Genomic DNA, 19,131 nt, shown 5'->3' with positions numbered 1-19,131 from the left:
TGGCGGTGGCCTCTCTTGAATTCCGATTGCAGTGAACCTGAGGAAAAGCGATACATGGCACCCTCGCAGCAAGTCAACAAGCCCTGTGAGAATGTCACACTGCAGCCAAATGCAACGCCAACATCTCCACTAATTGCCAACACATACTCAGAATGCAAGACTCCCGGGCAGGGGCACAACATAGCGCTGCCAAGGCCAGATGGAGCTACCCGGGCAAGAAGAGACCCAAAACAACATGGCCGCCTGGCCTCATTCCCAAAGAGCCGACAGGGACGGCTGCATTCCACTGCAGAAAAGCCCACAAAAATACCCCTGATAATATAACAATGCAGTGCAGTGTCGATCTGCATGGGTCAGACATGGAACGCAGTTTTACTGTTATTCTAATAGCATTGACAAAGTTAAAGGACAATAACACAACTTTTCAACCTCATATTCATTATCTGGAGCACAATACCAGTGTCTAGGTATGTGAAAACGGAGCATTTCTATGACCTGTGGTTAAAACAGATAAGAAGAATGGTCCGGGGAAAAAGACGCTTGTCTGTGATTTTCAAAACCTGCAAAGCATTTCTAGCCAGAGAGAGGGTGTTTTCTTGCTCCCAACATTACCACGAATCTGATAGTGTTTGAAAATCACTGTTTTTAAAATGTTTTCACTTTTGATGTCGCCAGGTAGAACTTAACTTTATGTTTTCCTACACAACGTCGAAATGCGCTGTTTTCACATACAGTATAAAGACAATGGTCTGTGTTGTAGATAACAAAAATGAGAGTGGAAAGTGGTGGACTTGCCCTTTAAGTTAATGAAAAGACTCGTTATTGGAATGTATGGGTCTTATCCATAGACCATAGAATCCATGATATTTCGCAAGTATTTCAGATATTCTCTCCTACAAAGTTAGCCTTTGTAGAGGTCCTATTTCTGAGAGGCAAAGAGACTAATGGAATTTGTGAATGATGGACAGGTAGAGGAGAGCAATAGGCTAGCAACCAGCCAGGACAGGAATGTTTAACCAAAAGTGTCTACATACAATATGACTTCATTAGCCTGGCCTGTCATCCATAACACGACTGGTATGTTATAATGCTCATCTCTATTCATGACCACTAGATGAGGTTTTGGAACAATGTCGATCTGCCACTGATGTATCGCATGATACCCCTGACTAGACCGTAGAGCGTATAGTGTCGAGGGTTGTGGAAAGTAATCCGACCGTCAGCCCCATCACAACACATAAAAATCTAATCAAATTGTATTTATCACAGTGAAATGTTTACTTACAAGCTCTTTCCCAATGATGCAGAGTTAAATAAGAAAATAATAGAAACACAAATGAAAAATAAAACACACAGGAATGAAGCTATATACAAGGAGAACCATAACCATTGCAATGTGCAGGGATATGTGGTGATCAAGGTAGATGTGTACGTATAGGCAGGGGTGAAGTGACTAGTCAACAGGATATAGAATACTAAAAGTCAAAAGAAGTATCTGCTGTGTGTGTGTGCCTGTGTGCATCTGTGTGTGTGTATTTTGGGTGTATGTGAGTGCATGTGTGTGTCAGTGTAAGTGTATGGATAGAGAACTGTGAGTGTGCATATAGCCAGTGAGGGTGGAGTTACTAGAGATAGTCTGGATAGCCGAGACCTGATGCTCCTGATGCTCCGGTACTACTTGCCTGGCACAGAGAACAGACAATGGCATATGTGGCTGAGGTCTTTGGCAATAGCCTGGGTTTTCCTTAGACACCGCCTGGTGTTACGGTGCTTCTCCCTCTTTTTCCCCTGCCCCGCTACAAAGTTTCTCCCTGCAGGCAGTCATTGAGTCCGAGGTGCTAAAGGAACTCCTTGAACTTAACCCCCAAAAAACATCTTGGTCAGATGGTTTAGACCCTTTCTTCTTTAAGGTTGCTGCCAGTATCATCACTAAGCCTGTCTCTCCTTTCTCGGGAGGTTCCCATTGCTTGGAAGGCAGCCACGGTTCGTCCTTTAAATAAAGGGGGAGATAAAGCTGATCCTAACTATTATAGGCCTATTTCTATTTCGCCCTGTTTATCAAAAGTGTTGAAAAACTTAAATAATCAATAATAGTCAATAATCAACTGACTGGCTTTCTTGATGTCTATAGTATCCTCTTGGGTATGCAATCTGGTTTCCGTTCAGGTTATGGATGTATCACTGCAACCTTAAAGGTCCTCGATGATGTCACCATTGTACTTGATTCTAAGCAAGTTGCGCTGCTATTTCTATTGACTTGGCCAAAGCTTTTGATATGGTAGACCATTCCATTCTTGTGGGCTGGCTAAGGAGTATTGGTGTTTCTGAGGGGTCTTTGGGCTGGTTTGCTAACTACCTCTCTCAAAGAGTGCAGTGTATAAAGTCAGAAAATCTGCTGTCTCAGCCACTGACTGTCACCAAGGGAGTACCCCAAGGCTCGATCCTAGGCCCCACACTCTTCTCAATTTACATCAACAACATAGCTCAGGCAGTAGGAAGCTCTCTCATCCATGTATATGCTGATGATACAGTCTTATACTCAGCTGGCCTCTCCCCGGAGTTTGTGTTAAATGCTCTACAACAAAGTTTTCTTAGTGTCCAACAAGCTTTCTTTACCCTTAACCTTGTTCTGTACACCTCCAAAACAAAGGTCATGTGGTTTGGTAAGAAGAATGCCCCTCCTCCCACAAGTGTTATTACTACCTCAGAGTTTAGAGCTTGAGGTCTCCTCATACAAGTACTTGGGAGTGTAGCTAGACAGCACACTGTCTTTCTCTCAGCACATATCAAAGCTGCAGGCTAAAGTTAAATCTAGACTTGGTTTCCTCTATTGTAATTGCTCCTCTCCTTTTTCACCACAGCTGCCAAACTAAGCCAATGCTCCTTATGGGACACATCATTGCCATCTATACTCCTCTGTAAACTGGTCACCTGTTTCAAGACCCACTGGTTGATGTTTATTTATAAAACCCTCTTAGGCCTCACTCCCCCCTATCTGAGATATCTACTGCAGCCCTCGTCCTCCACAAACACTCGTTCTGCCAGTCACATTCTGTTAAAGGTCCCCAAAGCACACACATCCCTGGGTCGCTTGTCTTTTCAGTTCGCTGCAGCTAGCGACTGGAACAAGCTGCAACAAACACTCAAACTGGACAGTTTTATCTCAATCTCTTCATTCAAAGACTCAATCATGGACACTTGCTGGCAGTTGTGGCTGCTTTGTGTGATGTATTGCTGTCTCTACCTTCTTTCCTTTTGTGCTGTTGTCTGTGCACAATAATGTTTGTTCCATGTTTTGTGCTGCTACCATGTTGTGTTGCTACCATGTTGTTGTTATGTTGTGTTGCAACCATGCTGTGTTGCAACCATGCTGTGTTGTCATGTGTTGCTGCCTTGCTATGTTGTTATCTTAGGTCTCTCTTTATGTAGTGTTGTGTTGCCTCTCTTGTTGTGATGTGTGTTTTGTCCTATATTTATATTGTATTTATTTTTTATTGTTAATCCCAGGCCCCTGTTCCCCAGGAGGCCGTTTGCCTTTTGGTAGGCCGTCATTGTAAATAAGAATTTGTTCTTAACTGACTTGCCTAGTTAAATAAAGGTTAAACAAAATACAATAAATAAAAAGGTCCTGGATGGCAGGGAGCTCGGCCCGAGTGATGTACTGGGCCGTCTGCAACACACACTCTGTAGAGCTTTGCATACATTTTTGGTTTTCTAAATTAATTGTTGTTTTGTTGTTGTTTGAATCCCAGATTGCCCCTTCAAATCTCAGTGGCAACAGCTGTGGTATTAAAAAACAGAAGTAAAGAAGTGTGATAGATTATTAAAAAAGGTGTCCATCAACTGATGGTCAATTAATAATTCAACAAGTTTCAAACAAATTAATTGAGATGATAAGAGTTGAATAGAATAAAACAAATGTGCCAGAAAGTTAATAAAAATGTGTCCACTTCGATCATCTTTTACGGCGTCTTATTTGATTTAATGTGCCACAACGAGACACCTTTATTTTACCACAGTTATGTTCCATATAGATTTTTTATTTTTGCTATAATGTTTGTACACAGAAAATGATCCTGTGTTAATTCAACACAGAATGTTAACACAATACCCTATCCTATGTTCAGTATTTCATAAGGTCTTATTTTAAGGTCTAGTTTTACCCTACAGTGGTCTGGCACTCAAACACATTACTATGAACCAAAACCACACCCATTAGTATAATATTTCCTTGCACACTATATTGCAGGTAAGATTTTTTGAATTGTTTGTTTCAATACCTATGTTTGTGCATTGATTGATTCATCTTATGCTGTGCAAACATAAATGACATACATGTTTAATCCAACATGTTACTTGGATTTATTGCACCCATTACTGAAATGGTTTTTCTAGTTTAGATGTCTTCCCAACCTTGGCCATCATTCTTAATGCAGATTGCAGGTGATTAAAACTACAAAATGACTGATAACCCCACTCCACCTAAATTCAAATTACACAGCACTTTACAAGTCAGAACAATGTGACTACAGGCCTGATACAGCCTGTAAACAATGAATTTCCAGCCACTGCATTATTCTAGGACAATTTAGTTAAGATGCTAAAAGAGTACGACAATGGCTTGCTACCTTGAAGTCACAGAAAGACAACACATGATTATATTTTTTATATCACCTTTATTTAACCAAGTATACATTTAGCATCATGATGGCTATGCTTCTTGTAAGTGATTATGATATACCTCTTCCATAGACCACTTAAACTAATAAAACACTTCCTCTCAAGGGTGGCCAAAAATAACTACCTGAAAACCACGACCCCCCCCCCCCCCCCAACTAAAGCCATGCCTCTAATATAATTTCCCAGTATGCATTGTCTTTTCAAGTTACTACCCATGACTGTATTTGTTAGTGACAGAGACATGCTTGTTCGATTCATCCATGTTAAGTGCCTTCCCCAACTGTGTTTTTTAGGTGAATGTTATCATTGAACGCTTAACAAATGTCACATCTCACAAGTCTTTATTATGAAGCTGGGTGTAACCTATGGTGATTCTCTGCTTTCAACTTTGTGGCAACAGTTTGGGGAAAGCCCTTTGCGGTTCTGACATGACAATGATCCCATGCACAAAGCTAAAGTCATATAGAAATGGTTTGTTGAGATTGGTGTGGAAGAACTTGACTGGCCTGAATAGAGCCCTGACCTTAACTCCATCGAACACCTTAGGGATGAATTGGAACACAGACTGCGAGCCAGGCCTAATTGCCCAACATCAGTGCCCGACCTCACTAATGTTCTTGGGGCTGAACGAAATCAAGTGCCCGCAGTAATGTTTCAACATCTAGTGGATAGTGTGCAAAGCTGTCATCAAGGTGGCTACTTTGAAAAATCTCAAATATAAAACACATTTTGATTTGTTGAACACTTTTTTTGGTTACTACAGTACATGATTCCATATGTATGTATTATTTCATAGTTTTGATGTCTTCACTATTAATCTACAATGTAGCAAATAGTAAAAATAAAGTAAACCCTGGAATGAGTAGGTGCCCACCTATTGACTGGTACTACATATATATATATACACACGTACGCACATATATACACTGCTCAAAAAAATAAAAGGAACACTTAAACAACACAATGTAACTCCAAGTCAATCACACTACTGTGAAATCAAACTGTCCACTTAGGAAGCAACACTGATTGACAAAAAAATTCACATGCTGTTGTGCAAATGGAATAGACAACAGGTGGAAATTATAGGCAATTAGCAAGACACCCCCAATAAAGGAGTAGTTCTGCAGGTGATAACCACAGACCACTTCTCAGTTCCTATGCTTCCTGGCTGATGTTTTGGTCACTGTTGAATGCTGGCGGTGCTTTCACTCTAGTGGTAGCATGAGACGGAGTCTACAACCCACACAAGTTGCTCAGGTAGTGCAGCTCATCCAGGATGGCACATCAATGCGAGCTGTGGCAAGAAGGTTTGCTGTGTCTGTCAGCGTAGTGTCCAGAGCATGGAGGCGCTACCAGGAGACAGGCCAGTACATCAGGAGACGTGTAGGAGGCCGTAGGAGGGCAACAACCCAGCAGCCACACACACTACTGAGCCTCATTTTGAGGACATTACATCAAAGTTGGATCAGCCTGTAGTGTGGTTTTCCACTTTAATTTTGAGTGTGATCCAAATCCAGACCTCCATGGGTTGATAAATTAGATTTTTGTGTGATTTTGTTGTCAGCACATTCAACTATGTAAAGAAAAAAGTATTTAATGAGAATATTTCATTAATTCAGATCTTGAATGTGTTATTTTAGTGTTCCCTTTATTTTTTTGAGCAGTGTATATTTACAAATATACACAGTGTATATTTACAAATATACACAGACCACCACCCCTTGTCTTACCGGAGGCGGCTCTTCTATCTGGCCAATACAGCGTAAAACCCACCAGCTGTATTTTATTTATGTTGTCGATCAGCCACGACTCGCTGAAACATAAGATATTACAGTTTTTAATGTCCCATTGGTAGTATATACGTGAGCATAGTTTGTCTATTTTGTTATCCAATGATTGTACGTTGGCTAACAGGACTTATAGGAAAGGCAGATTACCCACTCGCCGTCGGATCCTTACAAGGCACTCCAACCTACGTCCCCGATATCTCTGTCTCCTGCGAATGATGGGGATGAAGGCCTCATTGGGTGTCTGAAGTAAATCCTTCGCATCCGACTCATTCATGAATAAATCTTCTTCCAGTATGAGGTGAGTGATTGCTGTTCAGGCATGAGAGGCAGCCCCCAAATTATTTTAGGGGGAGGCACACGGGGAGCTTGGCGGAGTCAGGCGAGAAACCTGTGCCAACTCCTCGTGCTTACCGGAAGAAGCGTGGTACTGGTCAGACACCGTGTTATGCGATGAAGAGCACAATGTCGCCAGTGCGCTCTCATAGCCTGGAGGGCTATCCTGCGCCGGCTCTGCGTACTGTGTCTCCGGGGCGTTGGGAGGGTGCAGTTCACCCTATGCCTGCGCTCCGCCCGTGCCGGGCGAATGTGGACATTGAGTCTAAGGGAGAGGTGCGAGTGGTATGCACCAGATCTCCAGTGCTCCCCCGCTCCGCCCGTGCCGGGCGAATGTGGACATTGAGTCTAAGGGAGAGGTGCGAGTGGTATGCACCAGATCTCCAGTGCTCCCCCGCAGCCCGGTTCGACCTGTGCCTGCACTCTGGAGGGTCCCGGACTAAAGTGGTCATCCAGCCTGGAGGAGTGGTGCCAAGGCTGCGCACCAGAGCTTCAGTGCTCCCCCACAGCCCGGTACATCCGGTGCCTCCTCCACGCACCAGGCCTCCTGTAGGTCTCCCCAGCCTGGTGGGCCCTGTGGCAGCCCCACGCACCAGGCTGTCTCTCTGTCTCCTCCCTCCAGGTTTTCCCTCCAAGCCGGAGCTGCCAGAGTCTCCCTCCAGTCCAGAGGCGCCAGAGCCGCCCGTCAGTCCAGAGGCGCCAGAGCCACCCGTCAGTCCTGGGGCGCCAGAGGCGCCACTCACTCCAGACTCGACCATTAGTCCAGTGGCGTCCTCTAGTCCCGGGTCTGCGGTGAGGGTTCCAGCTCCAGAGGCATTACTAAAGTGGGCTGAGCCAAAAGTGGGGCGGGTTCCACGTCCCTCACCAGAACCGCCACAGCGGAGTAATGCCCACCCAAACACTCCCCTATAGGTTCAGGTTTTGCGGCCAGAGTCCGCACCTTTTGGGGGGGGGGGGGGGGGGTACTGTCACGCCCTGACCGTAGATTGCTTTGTATGTTTCTATTTTTTGTTTGATCAGGATGTGATGTGGGTGGGCATTCTATGTTTGTATGTCTAGGTTTTGTATTTCGATGTTTTGGCCGGGTATGGTTCTCAATCAGGGACAGCTGTCTTTCGTTGTCTCTGATTGAGAACCACACTTAGGTAGCCTGTTTTCCCACTGTTAGTGGTGGGTGGTTATTTTCTGTTATCACCTTGCAGGACTGTTTTCGGTTATTCCTATTGTTATTTTGTATTTAGTGTTCAGTATATTAAAGATAAACACGTACCCCGCTGCATTTTGGTCTGACGATTCCTTCACCTTCTTCCTCTGAATGCTGTGACACAAACATTCTGGGGAAATATTCCACTCGTCAGAACACTGTTTCAGCAGTTGACATTCCCATTTACAGAAACCCATGCGTTGGCTCAAATCAACTGTGGACTAAGAAATATCCAACCCACACATGACTCACAAGTTGTTCAACAATAATACTCCACTTTTTTTTTTACCTAAGAGTTCCATTTTCACATACTGTGGCATAGAGGAAGTAAATACGCCTACATGCTCCAAAAGTAGTACTCGATCTGAGATCTTCAACACCAAATACAGCTGGAGTCATTAGCTTAGCTATAGAAAGCTCTTCAAAATAGCTTACATAACAGTTTACATTTGTGAGTCTGTGTGAATAAGCATGCCCTATGCACATCTAAGACAGCAAACCGTATATAATGTAATTATAACAGAGTGTGGGTGAGAAATGACATATTGTATGCAGACCTGTGTTCAAATTCTATTTGAAGTCATTTCAAATCATTTCGTTGGGTTTAATTGAGCTTGCCTGGCTGCAATGGAATCAATGGTATAGTCACAAAGCTGTGAAACCCACCCATCTGGAACTACAGGCAGGCTAAAGCAAATTATAACAGAATTTGAAAGAGTTAAAATAGTATTTTAAAGCCAGGTCTGATTGTATGTTTTGCTGTTCTGGAAGATACCCCTCAACGCAAAGACACACAGCCACCGATGAGCACATATAGAACCTGTGTAGAGGAAGATGAGTAGTGCTGAAATGACCCACTGTCTGTTTGTGGTGATGCAAACGTCACAATGAATTATCTTACTTCACTTGTCTTGCGAGTGAGTGAGGAATGAGGATTCACTCTGCTTTTGCACATGGCTCAAGGGTGATGCTTGAAGGGTCAACCTACTGTAGAGCAGGGAGCCTGGTCCTTATTACAGAGAGAGCAGAACCCGTGCTGTAGCGGTAAAGCTCCGTGGTTCTGACCTAATATGTGCTTCTCCCCACTGAAGACCAGGCTTCGGTGCCTGTGTCTTTTCTTCCATCTGCCAGCCTCCCCTTATTGTTTTACAACTGTCTGAATAAAGTGAGGGGAAAAGGTAGTCAGTGAGGGCGTCGAGACAGAGATCGATATTGACGTACGAAAACACTCTTGAAGTCAGGTGAAGAAATGCATTCCCATCTGATATAGGTTCCCCTGCACGAAATGTGGCATAATCCAATGAAAATACCAAATTATCAAGAGATCATTTGCATGTCACACACACACACACACACACACACACACACACACACACACACACGCATGCGTGCAATGTTATACAATGCTATCAAAAGCCTGATGCTAAAACAAATAAGACAGAAGACTTGAAAGCTTCGCTATATGAGGTGCGGACACACTGTGTTTGCGCGCTATGAATCCCAAAGTCGCCTTCGCACAAAGCCCCATCGGTGCAGGCTAATTTAAAATCATTTGCAGTGGATGACAGTCTCTTGCACTTGGAGGCGGCATGTGGAAAATGTAAAATCCGATAATGCTCCCTCCCAGTAGGGATACGGCCAAACAAAGCAAGGTTACACGAAAAACAAGAGAAACCTTTTTTTGTGTCGGGTCAATTTCTATTGATCTAATGACGTTGGATGTTGTGCGCAGAGCCCAGATTGTATGATTTCTTCTACAGCAACTCAGATGCAAGATAAAGAGAATTGCAAATCGATGCAATTGACGTTCCTCTTTTCTTCTCTTCCATTTAGGTTACAGTGCAATAGTCTCAATCGCCCTGTCTGCTCTTCAACAGGGGAACGTCTCGACGATGACAGACACTTCAATAGGGATAAAGCTGATAAGATATAAAACACATTGGAGCATAGACAGTGTAGTGATTTTTTCAAAGATAAGACTGCAGTCTTTAGATATGGTTCTACGAGACACAAGCAAAACTGAGCCGGGTTTAACCGGAGCTCAAGACTGAGCAGCGCCAGCAAAAGTGTGTGATGGAGAGAGGACGACATTTCAGAGATATTAACACCTGGAAATAGAGCTGGAACAAACTGACGCACCTACTCTCATCCTCCTCAGTCTCATCCGTTTATTTCAGAGAAGTAATTCGATTAAATGCTGTGGTCTCACGCTGTGCCTAGTATTCATTTCTCCGATTATAATTTCCTATGGATGCCCGCTTATTTTTTTTATGGTTTTCAACACTCGTTTAGGTCTGTTATAAAAGATTAAGCTTAAAGTGGCCTGCAAAGCCAATTACCTGGGGGAGGTTTGTGCTTTGTGGTCACGGTTTGTGCTGAAGGTATCTGCTGCCCTCTGGCTGAGACAGCCTGTAGTTGCAGATGTTTCGGATAGTCTTGTAGCCAGAATACAACTGAGGATGACGCCAGAATACAACTGAGGATGACGATATAGGATGTTATATATACTGCATACATGTGAGACCTGGAATGAGACCTGGAATTACATATATCATTTAATTTGATGATTTTGAATTAAAGCATATACTTACTTTGGTAATGCACTGGTCAAAAACCTAATGCTAAAACTAAACTGAGCCATACAATCAACTGTCTAACACTTAACTTTTTTTTAGTTCCATTGGATACACTGCTAGAGCGCAATAACTAATTAGCCTAGTGAATCCATTTGTGCTATTACACTGTATCAATTAAAAAGCTTCAGATGTCTGGTCTTGGCTGGAGGCACCAAACGATTGGTCGATTTCATCTGCCACTGTGACAGACATCATCAGAACAACATATATGAGAGAGAGAGAGAGAGAGAGAGAGAAAGAGAGAGAAAGAGAGAGAGAGAGAGAGAGAGAAAAAAAAAAAGAAAAAAGAGAGAGAGAAAAAGAGAGAGAGAAACATTAAAAAAAAGAGAAGAGTCCCCTCAGCCAGCTGGTTCTGAGGCTCAGTTCTCCAACCCAAATCAACCCCATAGAGCCTCAGGACAGCACTCAGAAAATCTGGCCCAACCAAATCATCACAAAACAAAAATAAAAATATATCACCTATTGGAAAGACACCACAAAAAAATCTAAGTAAACTTCAATGCTATTTGGCTCTAAACAGACAGTACATGGTGACAGACTATCTGACCACTGTGACTGATAGAAAACTGAGGAAAACATTGACTAGGTACAGACTCAGTGAGCACAGTCTGGCTATAGAGACCGGTCATCACAGACTAACCTGGCTGCCCAGAGAGGACAGGCTGTGCTCACTCTGCTCCAAGGGAGAGGTAGAGACAGGGCTGCATTTCCTATTACACTGTGACAAATACTCAGACCTAAGAGAATATTTCTTTCCCAAAATTATAATTCAATACAAATAATTTGAAACTATAAAAGATGAAGAAAAAATCTAATATTTATTGGGTGAAAAGCCAAAATGTGCAGTTTTGGCTGCCAAATATGTGTCCTCCTGCCACAACCTGAGGGACAACCAGTGAAAAGTGCAAAGTAATGTCGATAATATTTCCCATGTTGCTTTGTTTTGTCTTTCATACCATGTCATGTGTCTTCTCAGTCATGTTGACACTGGTCTACTACCATTGCTTTAATGTATTGTTGTTCTCATTAATATTGTTGTTGTAGTTGTTGTTAATGGTAATCCCATGTCCACTACTACTATTATTAGTGCGGTTGGTCCCACCTTTTATTTATATATAAATATATTTGTATTTTTTATTTTTAGATATGTATACTTTGACAATGTAAGTAATAATGAACTTGCCATGTTAATAAAGTAAATTGAATTGAGAGAGAGGGAGAGAGAGAGAGAAAGAGAAAAAAAAAACCTGCTAAAAAAACAGCATAGACCAGCCTTCATTGTGTTTCGTTGGTCACCGGCCCTCGTGGTGTTTTGTGCCATAGAGAAATTAATAAATTAGACTACCTAAAGCATCTAAACTGGAACAACCAGTTCAGTATCAGGTGCAATAAGTCCAACTAACAGATTGTATTAGTTTAAAAAATAAAAAATAAAAAATAAAAATCTTTGTGAAGCATAGGTACATGCAAAAACACAGATATTCAAGCAAACAATTCTAGAAATCTAACTGGAACTGTATTTTTTCTAACTGCATTTTTTTGCATATCAGGAATGGTTCTTTACAGCTGTGATGGTTGTATAGAGCTCATAAAAGCCAAACTGTTTTGATTAAAATTTCCCATGGTTCATTTTCATGCCAGCCAGGTAGGCTATACTCCTGTTTTAAAGCAAAGCAATGTGCTTAATTCTAGGAAAGTTGACACATAAATATAGTAGGCCTAGCCTATAGAAAGCTGATGGCATCTTCCTCTTTTTAATAGAGGCCATCAAAACTCTGTTTTCTCAGCCAATTGCACAGCCTATAGAAATGTTGCGCAACATGAGTTCATGGGCTCCTATGAAGGGTTTGATTTGATTTTTTGCATTTGCATCAATGTCAGAGTGATTAGAGGGACAAAAGAGTGCTGAATACCAGGCAGTTAGCAAGTTTGGTAGACTACTAATGATAATCAGCAGCATCAGAGCTTGGAGAAGCCTAGTTACCGTGACTAAACGGTCACATGGATTTTAACTGCGGATATGACCGCCGATGTGGCAGTAATATGGTCACCATAACAGCCCTATCAGGGAGAGTTTGAAAATGTCAGTGAAGACACTTGCCAGCTGGTCAGCGCATGCTCTGAGTACACGTCTGGCTAATCCATCTGTTAAGCTGTTTAAAAGTCTTACCCACATCGGCCAATGGAGAGAGTGATCACACAGTCATCAGGAACACCTGGTGCTATCATACATGGTTCAGTGTTGCTTGCCTCGAAGCGAGCATAGAAGGAATTTAGCTCGTCTGGTAGGCTCATGTCACTGGGCAGCTCGCGGCTTGGTTTCCCTTTGTAATCTGTGATAGTTTGCTAGTGACTCTGACGAGCGTCAGAGTCACTAGCAACTAACTGGCAGTAACATACTGGCAGCTTAACTGGCAATTTAACTCAGTAAGTTATCTTTGAAAGCACAGCAACATACTTGCAAATAGCTGCCAGTAGCTCATTGTACCTTCAATTAACTTTTCTGATTACAAGAAAGCATATAACATCAAGTGACAACAATTAGGCATTCTTTGTGGTGAGCACACTTGGGACCCAGCAGATAGCCTAGTGGTTAGAGGGTTGGGCCAGTAACTGAAAAGTTGCTGGATCGAATCCCCGAGCTGACAAGGTAAAAATGCTGTCATTCTGCCCCTGAGCAAGGCAGATAACCCACTGTTTGCAGAAAACGTGGTTGTCAATTATGGCAGCCCCCCGCACCTCTCTGATAAAGAGGGGTTGGGTTAAATGCAGAAAACACATTTCAGTTGAATAGATTCTTACAATTCAAATATATATATATATTTTAAAAAACAATACAGTTTTAAGAAAAACAGCAAAAAAAACTAATGAATAAAAGTAACAAATAATTACAGAGCAGAAGTAAAATAACAATAGCGAGGCTATATACAAGGGGTTCTGGTACAGAGTCAATGTGTGGGGGCACTGTTTAGTCGAGGTAATTGAGGTAATCTGTACATGTAGGTAAAGTTATTAAACTATGCATAGATCATTTTGGGGTGGCAGGTAGCCTAGTGGTTAGAGCGTTGGGGCAGTAACTGAAAGTTTGTTGGATTTAATCCCTGAGCTGACAAGGTACAAATCAGTCGTTCTTCCCCTGAACAAGGCAGTTAACCCACTGTTCCCTGGTAGGCTGTCATTGTAAGTAAGAATATGTTCTTAACTGACTTGCCTAGTAAAATTTAAGATAATAACAGAGTAGCAGCAGCGTAAAGGACGGGGCAGTGCAAATAGTCTGGGTAGCCATTTGACTAGATGTTCAGGAGTCTTATGGCTTGGGGGTAGAAGCTGTTTAAAAGCCTCTTGGAGCTAGATTTGGATCTTCAGTACCGCTTGCCATGCGGTAGCAGAGAGAACAGTCTATGACAAGGGTGGCTGGAGTCTTTGACAATTGTTAGGGCCTTCCTTTGACACCGCCTTGTATAGAGGTCCTGAATGGCAGGAAGCTTGGCCCCAGTGATGTACTGGGCCGAACGCACTACCCTCTGTAGTGCCTTGCGGTTGGAGGCCAAGCAGTTGCCATACCAGGCAGTGATCCAACCCGTCAGGATGCTCTCGATGGTGCAGCTGTGGAACCTTTTGAGGATCTGAGGACCCATGCCAAATCTTTTAAGTCTCCTGAGGGGGAATAGGTTTTGTTGTGGACCGTGTTAGTTTGTTGGTGATGTGGACGCCAAGGACATATATATATATATATATATACACAGTTGAAGTCGGAAGTTTACACCTTAGCCAGATACATTTAAACTCAGTTTTTCACAATTGCTGACATTTAATCCTAGTAAAAATTCCCTGTTTTAGGTCAGTTAGGATTACCAATTTATTTTAAGAATGTGAAATGTCAGAATAATAGTAGAGACAATTATTTATTTCAGATTTTATTTATTTCATCACATTCCCAGTGGGTCAGAAGTTTACATACACTCAATTAATATTTTGTAGAATTGCCTTTAAATTGTTTAACTTGGGTCAAACGTTTCGGGTAGCCTTCCACAAGCTACCCACAATAAGTTGGGTGAATTTTGTCCCATTCCTCCTGACAGAGTGGGTGTAACTGAGTCAGGTTTGTAGGCCTCCTTACTCGCACATGATTTTTCAGTTCTGCCCACAAATTTTCCATAGGATTGTGGTCAGGGCTTTGTGATGGCCACTCCAATACCTTGACTTTGTTGTCCTTAAGCCATTTTGCCACAACTTTGGAAGTATGCTTGGGGTCATTGTCCATTTGGAAGACCCACTTGCGACCAAGCTTTAACTTCCTGACTGACGTCTTGAGATGTTGCTTCAATATATCCACATAATTGTCCAGCCTCATGATGCCATCTATTTTGTGAAGGGCACCAAGCCCTTTTGCAGCAAGCACCCACAACACGATGCTGCCACCCCTGTGCTTCACGGATGGGATGGTGTTCTTCGGCTTGCAAGCATGCCCCTTTTTCCTCCAAACATAACGATGGGGGGGGGGGGGGGGGGGGGGGGGGGGGGGGGGTGGGGGTACTGTCACGTCCTGACCATAGTTCCTTTTTATGTCTCTATTTTTGTTTGGTCAGGGCGTGAGTTGGGGTGGGAATTCTATGTGTTGTTCTATGTTTTGGTATTTCTGTGTTTGGCCTGGTATGGTTCCCAATCAGAGGCAGCTGTTTATCGTTGTCTCTGATTGAGAACCATACTTAGGCAGCCTGTTTTCCCACTTATATTTGTGGGTAGTTGTTTTCTGTCTTTGTTTTAGTTATCAGACGGAACTGTTTCGGTTGTTCTTTTTGTTACTTTGTATTTTTAGTGTTCAGTGCAATTTAATAAAATGACAAAAACTTACCACGCTGCATATTGGTCCGATCCTTCATACTCCTCTTCAGAAGAGGAGGAAAACCGTTACATGATGACAGCTTTGCACTCGCTTTGCATTCTCTCAACCAAGATGCAGAGGAAGAAACCTTATAGGATACTGTGCCATCGTCAATGTCCCTGGACAGTGTGGTGGCAACATCACAATGTGTGCAGCCATTAGTCAGAATGGTGACCTTCATCATCCTACCACTCTTAGTCCTAACAGTACTGCCCACATTATTGCCGTCCTTGACACTATGCATAATATCCTCATTCCCAATGACCAGAGGAATGGACCAGAGCAGGCCAGGTTTGTTGTCATCTGGGACAATGTAAATTTACACTGGTCCGCAATTGGTTTATTGACCATCCGCAAGTTTTGACGCTCAACCTGTCACCATACTCTCCATTTCTAATACCCAATAGAAGAGTTATTTTCGGCGTGGCGTTATAAGGTATACGATTGCCAACCCCACCAACGTTTACCCCTTCTCCAGGCGATGGAGGAGGCCTGTGGTGACATAGATAAGGGGGCATGCCAGGGCTGGATATGCCACTCCAGACGCTACTTCCCCCGCTGTTTAGCCAGAGAGAACATCGCTTGTGATGTTGATGAGGTGCTGTGGCCAGACCCAAGTAGGAAACAGGATGCACCCTAATTGTTTTTTTCTTTATAGTAACAAGCCTATTTGTTTATCTTCTACTGTATTTGTTTTGTCTGTTACTGTTCATCCCAAAATCTGGATGAAAATACAATGTTTTGAGATAGAAATACATTTGATCCCCCCCCTTGCATTTCTGTTTATAGTGTAAATATAATCTTATAGGCATACATACTGTATATATTTGTGCACATACATGCACGTGTGAGTGCTACTACAAACTGCCGTGGACTCCACTGAAAATGCAAAAGACACAAGTTTTACATTTGTCACATCCATGTATAAGGGCCAATCATTTGATGGTTTGTGTGTAGAGTTTTGCGGCAAAAACACAATTTTGAGGAGTTAAAATCATTTTGAATTGAGTGTTTGGTTTTGCAAGAGATGTGTGACGTTTTGAATGCTGTGTGTATGTTTTGGGGTTTTGTGTGTCGAGTTTAGAGAAAATGAGCCATAGTTTCAGAAATCATGTGTAAGTAATTGTCTGGGTAGAGCACACACGATTTTGTGTAACTCAAAATGGGTCATAATTCTACAAAGATCCAGAAAAAAAGGATAAAATAACAACCCAATATTTATATCCCAGGACAAATTAGCTACCAACAGCAAGCTAGCTAGCTAAATGTCCATGAATGTTTCATGTGTTTCAACCTGTCCAAAAATAAATATTGATTCAGAGTATGTTTTGATATTTCAACCTGCATGTCCAGGTCGCGTATGTGGTGGATGGACAAAATCAACATGCGCGCAATTGCGCACGTCTGCACGTGCCCGGTCTAATCAGCACGTTAGGCTACTATGGTGAGTCGAGCATATGCAAAACGTAGCAAGTGTTGCTGTCATCGTTCTTGCTGCTTCAAGTTCAGTGTGGTCTCAATTAAATAGAGTAGGCTATAGCTTATGCATGGGCGGAGAAGCACGGGGCAGTTATCAGATTTCCTATGATTAGGCTATAGTTTACTTCATTGCCTAGATATAAATGTTGATCACCCATATTTATCTGTCTGAAAATCTTCCCACTCCTAAAAGTTAGGATATACAAATGACTAAAGAGAAAGTGCAAGTCTCTCCAACTCTGCTCTCTTCAAACTACATCTAGCATATTGGCTGATATAGCCCAGTAATACAGATGGCTTAATATAAATGGGCCATGTAAGCATCTCTTGTAATTTAACCTATTTCTTAAGTTATTTTTGCGCATTTGATATTGTATACAGGACTCAAAATTCCTCGACCATGGCTGGCAAGTGAACTTCCTAAAATAACATTGCGGGACTGCAATTAGGTTTGGGACCAGTTGTTGAGGTAGTGGGTGGGAATCGGACAGAAAGCCAACGGGTGTGGTATGAAAAGCTGCGGGTGCGTGTGCAGATCTCTAATATAAAGCCCCACAGTGGAGGTGTTATAATGCCCATAAAACAGGGTAATGGTCAAACAGGGAAATGGTTCCAATTGTTTTTCTACCATTCATTTTTCCATTGGGGATTTTTAGAAACACTTAAAATAAGGGCTGTGTTTCGTGTAGGCTTACCCTGGAGTGACGTTTTGATAACCATGTAAATATTTAATCAATATATTCGGCTCTATTTACTCTCAGATTTGAAAATGCCAAAAGCGTCAAAGTAGACATCATGCAAAACTACAAATCCCTGCAAGCTCCTGCACGTCATCTCTAGCTGACACCTTTGCTAACAGGTATTGTGTCAACTTAAAACTTGTACAAGGCAGTTCACAGAATTGTCCATTTAAAGACATTTGGCCAATTCATTCATTACTACATTTAGCTAACATTAGATAGTTAATCCAGGGGGGTAAATACAGGAGAATATAAGTTGCATCCCTGCAAAGACAATATTTTCCAACTTTGTTCTCTCTCCTGTTGTTTGAGGACATCCTTGGGCCAGTTCTGTGTCCTGTTATCCTGTATCTACCCTGTTTAACAAGCACATTAGCTGCTGTGCTCTCATTCATTGAGCAGGAGAGAAAATCTAACGCAATTACGCCGCATGCAGCACAGTCACTCATCCACAAAATAAGCACTAAATGTCCTGCAATCATACGAGTCAATTAGATTCCTATTGCTGTTATATGATCAGGGAACAAAGGCCTGTATGAGGCAAATTACCTGTCCTTTACCTCTGGGCCAAATGTGTAATCCAACCGTTTGGCTTGCTTTCACATAACAGCTGAATCTGTTTTATAATGTCGACAGGACAGACGGACCAATCAGACATACACACGCATCTGTACAGGGACAGTGAGACAGACAGAAAGACAAGCAGGCAAGCAGAGAGACAGACAGACAGTACCTCTGTGGGACAGTTTCTGGAGGAGAGTCCTCAGGTGCTGTAGAGCAGAGGCTGACACATCATAGGTGTATAGGTCCGCACTAGGTAACTCCAGACACCTTCCAAACACTCTGTCTATGAGAGAGCACACACATACACACTGTCAACAAACAGATCATCTACCAGCGATGGTCAGTATTTCTGTTACATGCAATGCATTCGGAAAGTATTCAGACCCCTTGGACTTTGTCCACATTTTGTTACGCTACTCTAAAAAAGATTAAATTGTTTTTTTTATTCCTAATCAATCTAAACACAATACCCCATAATGACAAAGGAAAAACAGGTATTTAGAAATATTTGCAAATGTATACAACATTTTAAACTAAAAAATCACATTTACATAAGTATTCAGACCCTTTACTCGGTACATTGTTGAAGCACTTTTGCCAGTAATTACAGCCTCAAGCCTTCTTGGGTATGACGCTACAAGCTTGGCACACATGTATTTGGGGAGTTTATCTTATTCCTCTCTGCAGATCCTTCAGAGACTTGTCCTGAAGACACTTCTACTTTGTCTTGGCTGTTTGCTTAGGGTTGTTGTCCTGTTGGAAGGTGAACCTTTGCTCCAATCGGAGGTCATGTGCGCTCTGGAGCAGGTTTTCATCAAGG

General features: G+C 42.4%; 1 protein-coding gene across 1 annotated transcript in view; it reads right to left on the bottom strand.

Moving 5' to 3' along the window:
• LOC110535589 (receptor-type tyrosine-protein phosphatase N2) overlaps positions 1–19,131 on the bottom strand; it is a 288,776-nt gene that overhangs the window by 190,737 nt on the left and 78,908 nt on the right. Inside the window, exon 3 of the mRNA XM_021620665.2 lies at positions 18,481–18,594. Coding sequence (XP_021476340.1) covers positions 18,481–18,594 — 114 coding nt within the window. The remainder of the gene's footprint in view (positions 1–18,480; positions 18,595–19,131) is intronic.

This window comes from Oncorhynchus mykiss, chromosome 11, assembly GCF_013265735.2.
Source record: "Oncorhynchus mykiss isolate Arlee chromosome 11, USDA_OmykA_1.1, whole genome shotgun sequence".
In the NCBI taxonomy this organism is placed as follows: Eukaryota; Metazoa; Chordata; class Actinopteri; order Salmoniformes; family Salmonidae; genus Oncorhynchus; species Oncorhynchus mykiss.
This window is presented reverse-complemented; position numbering and strand designations above follow the sequence as displayed.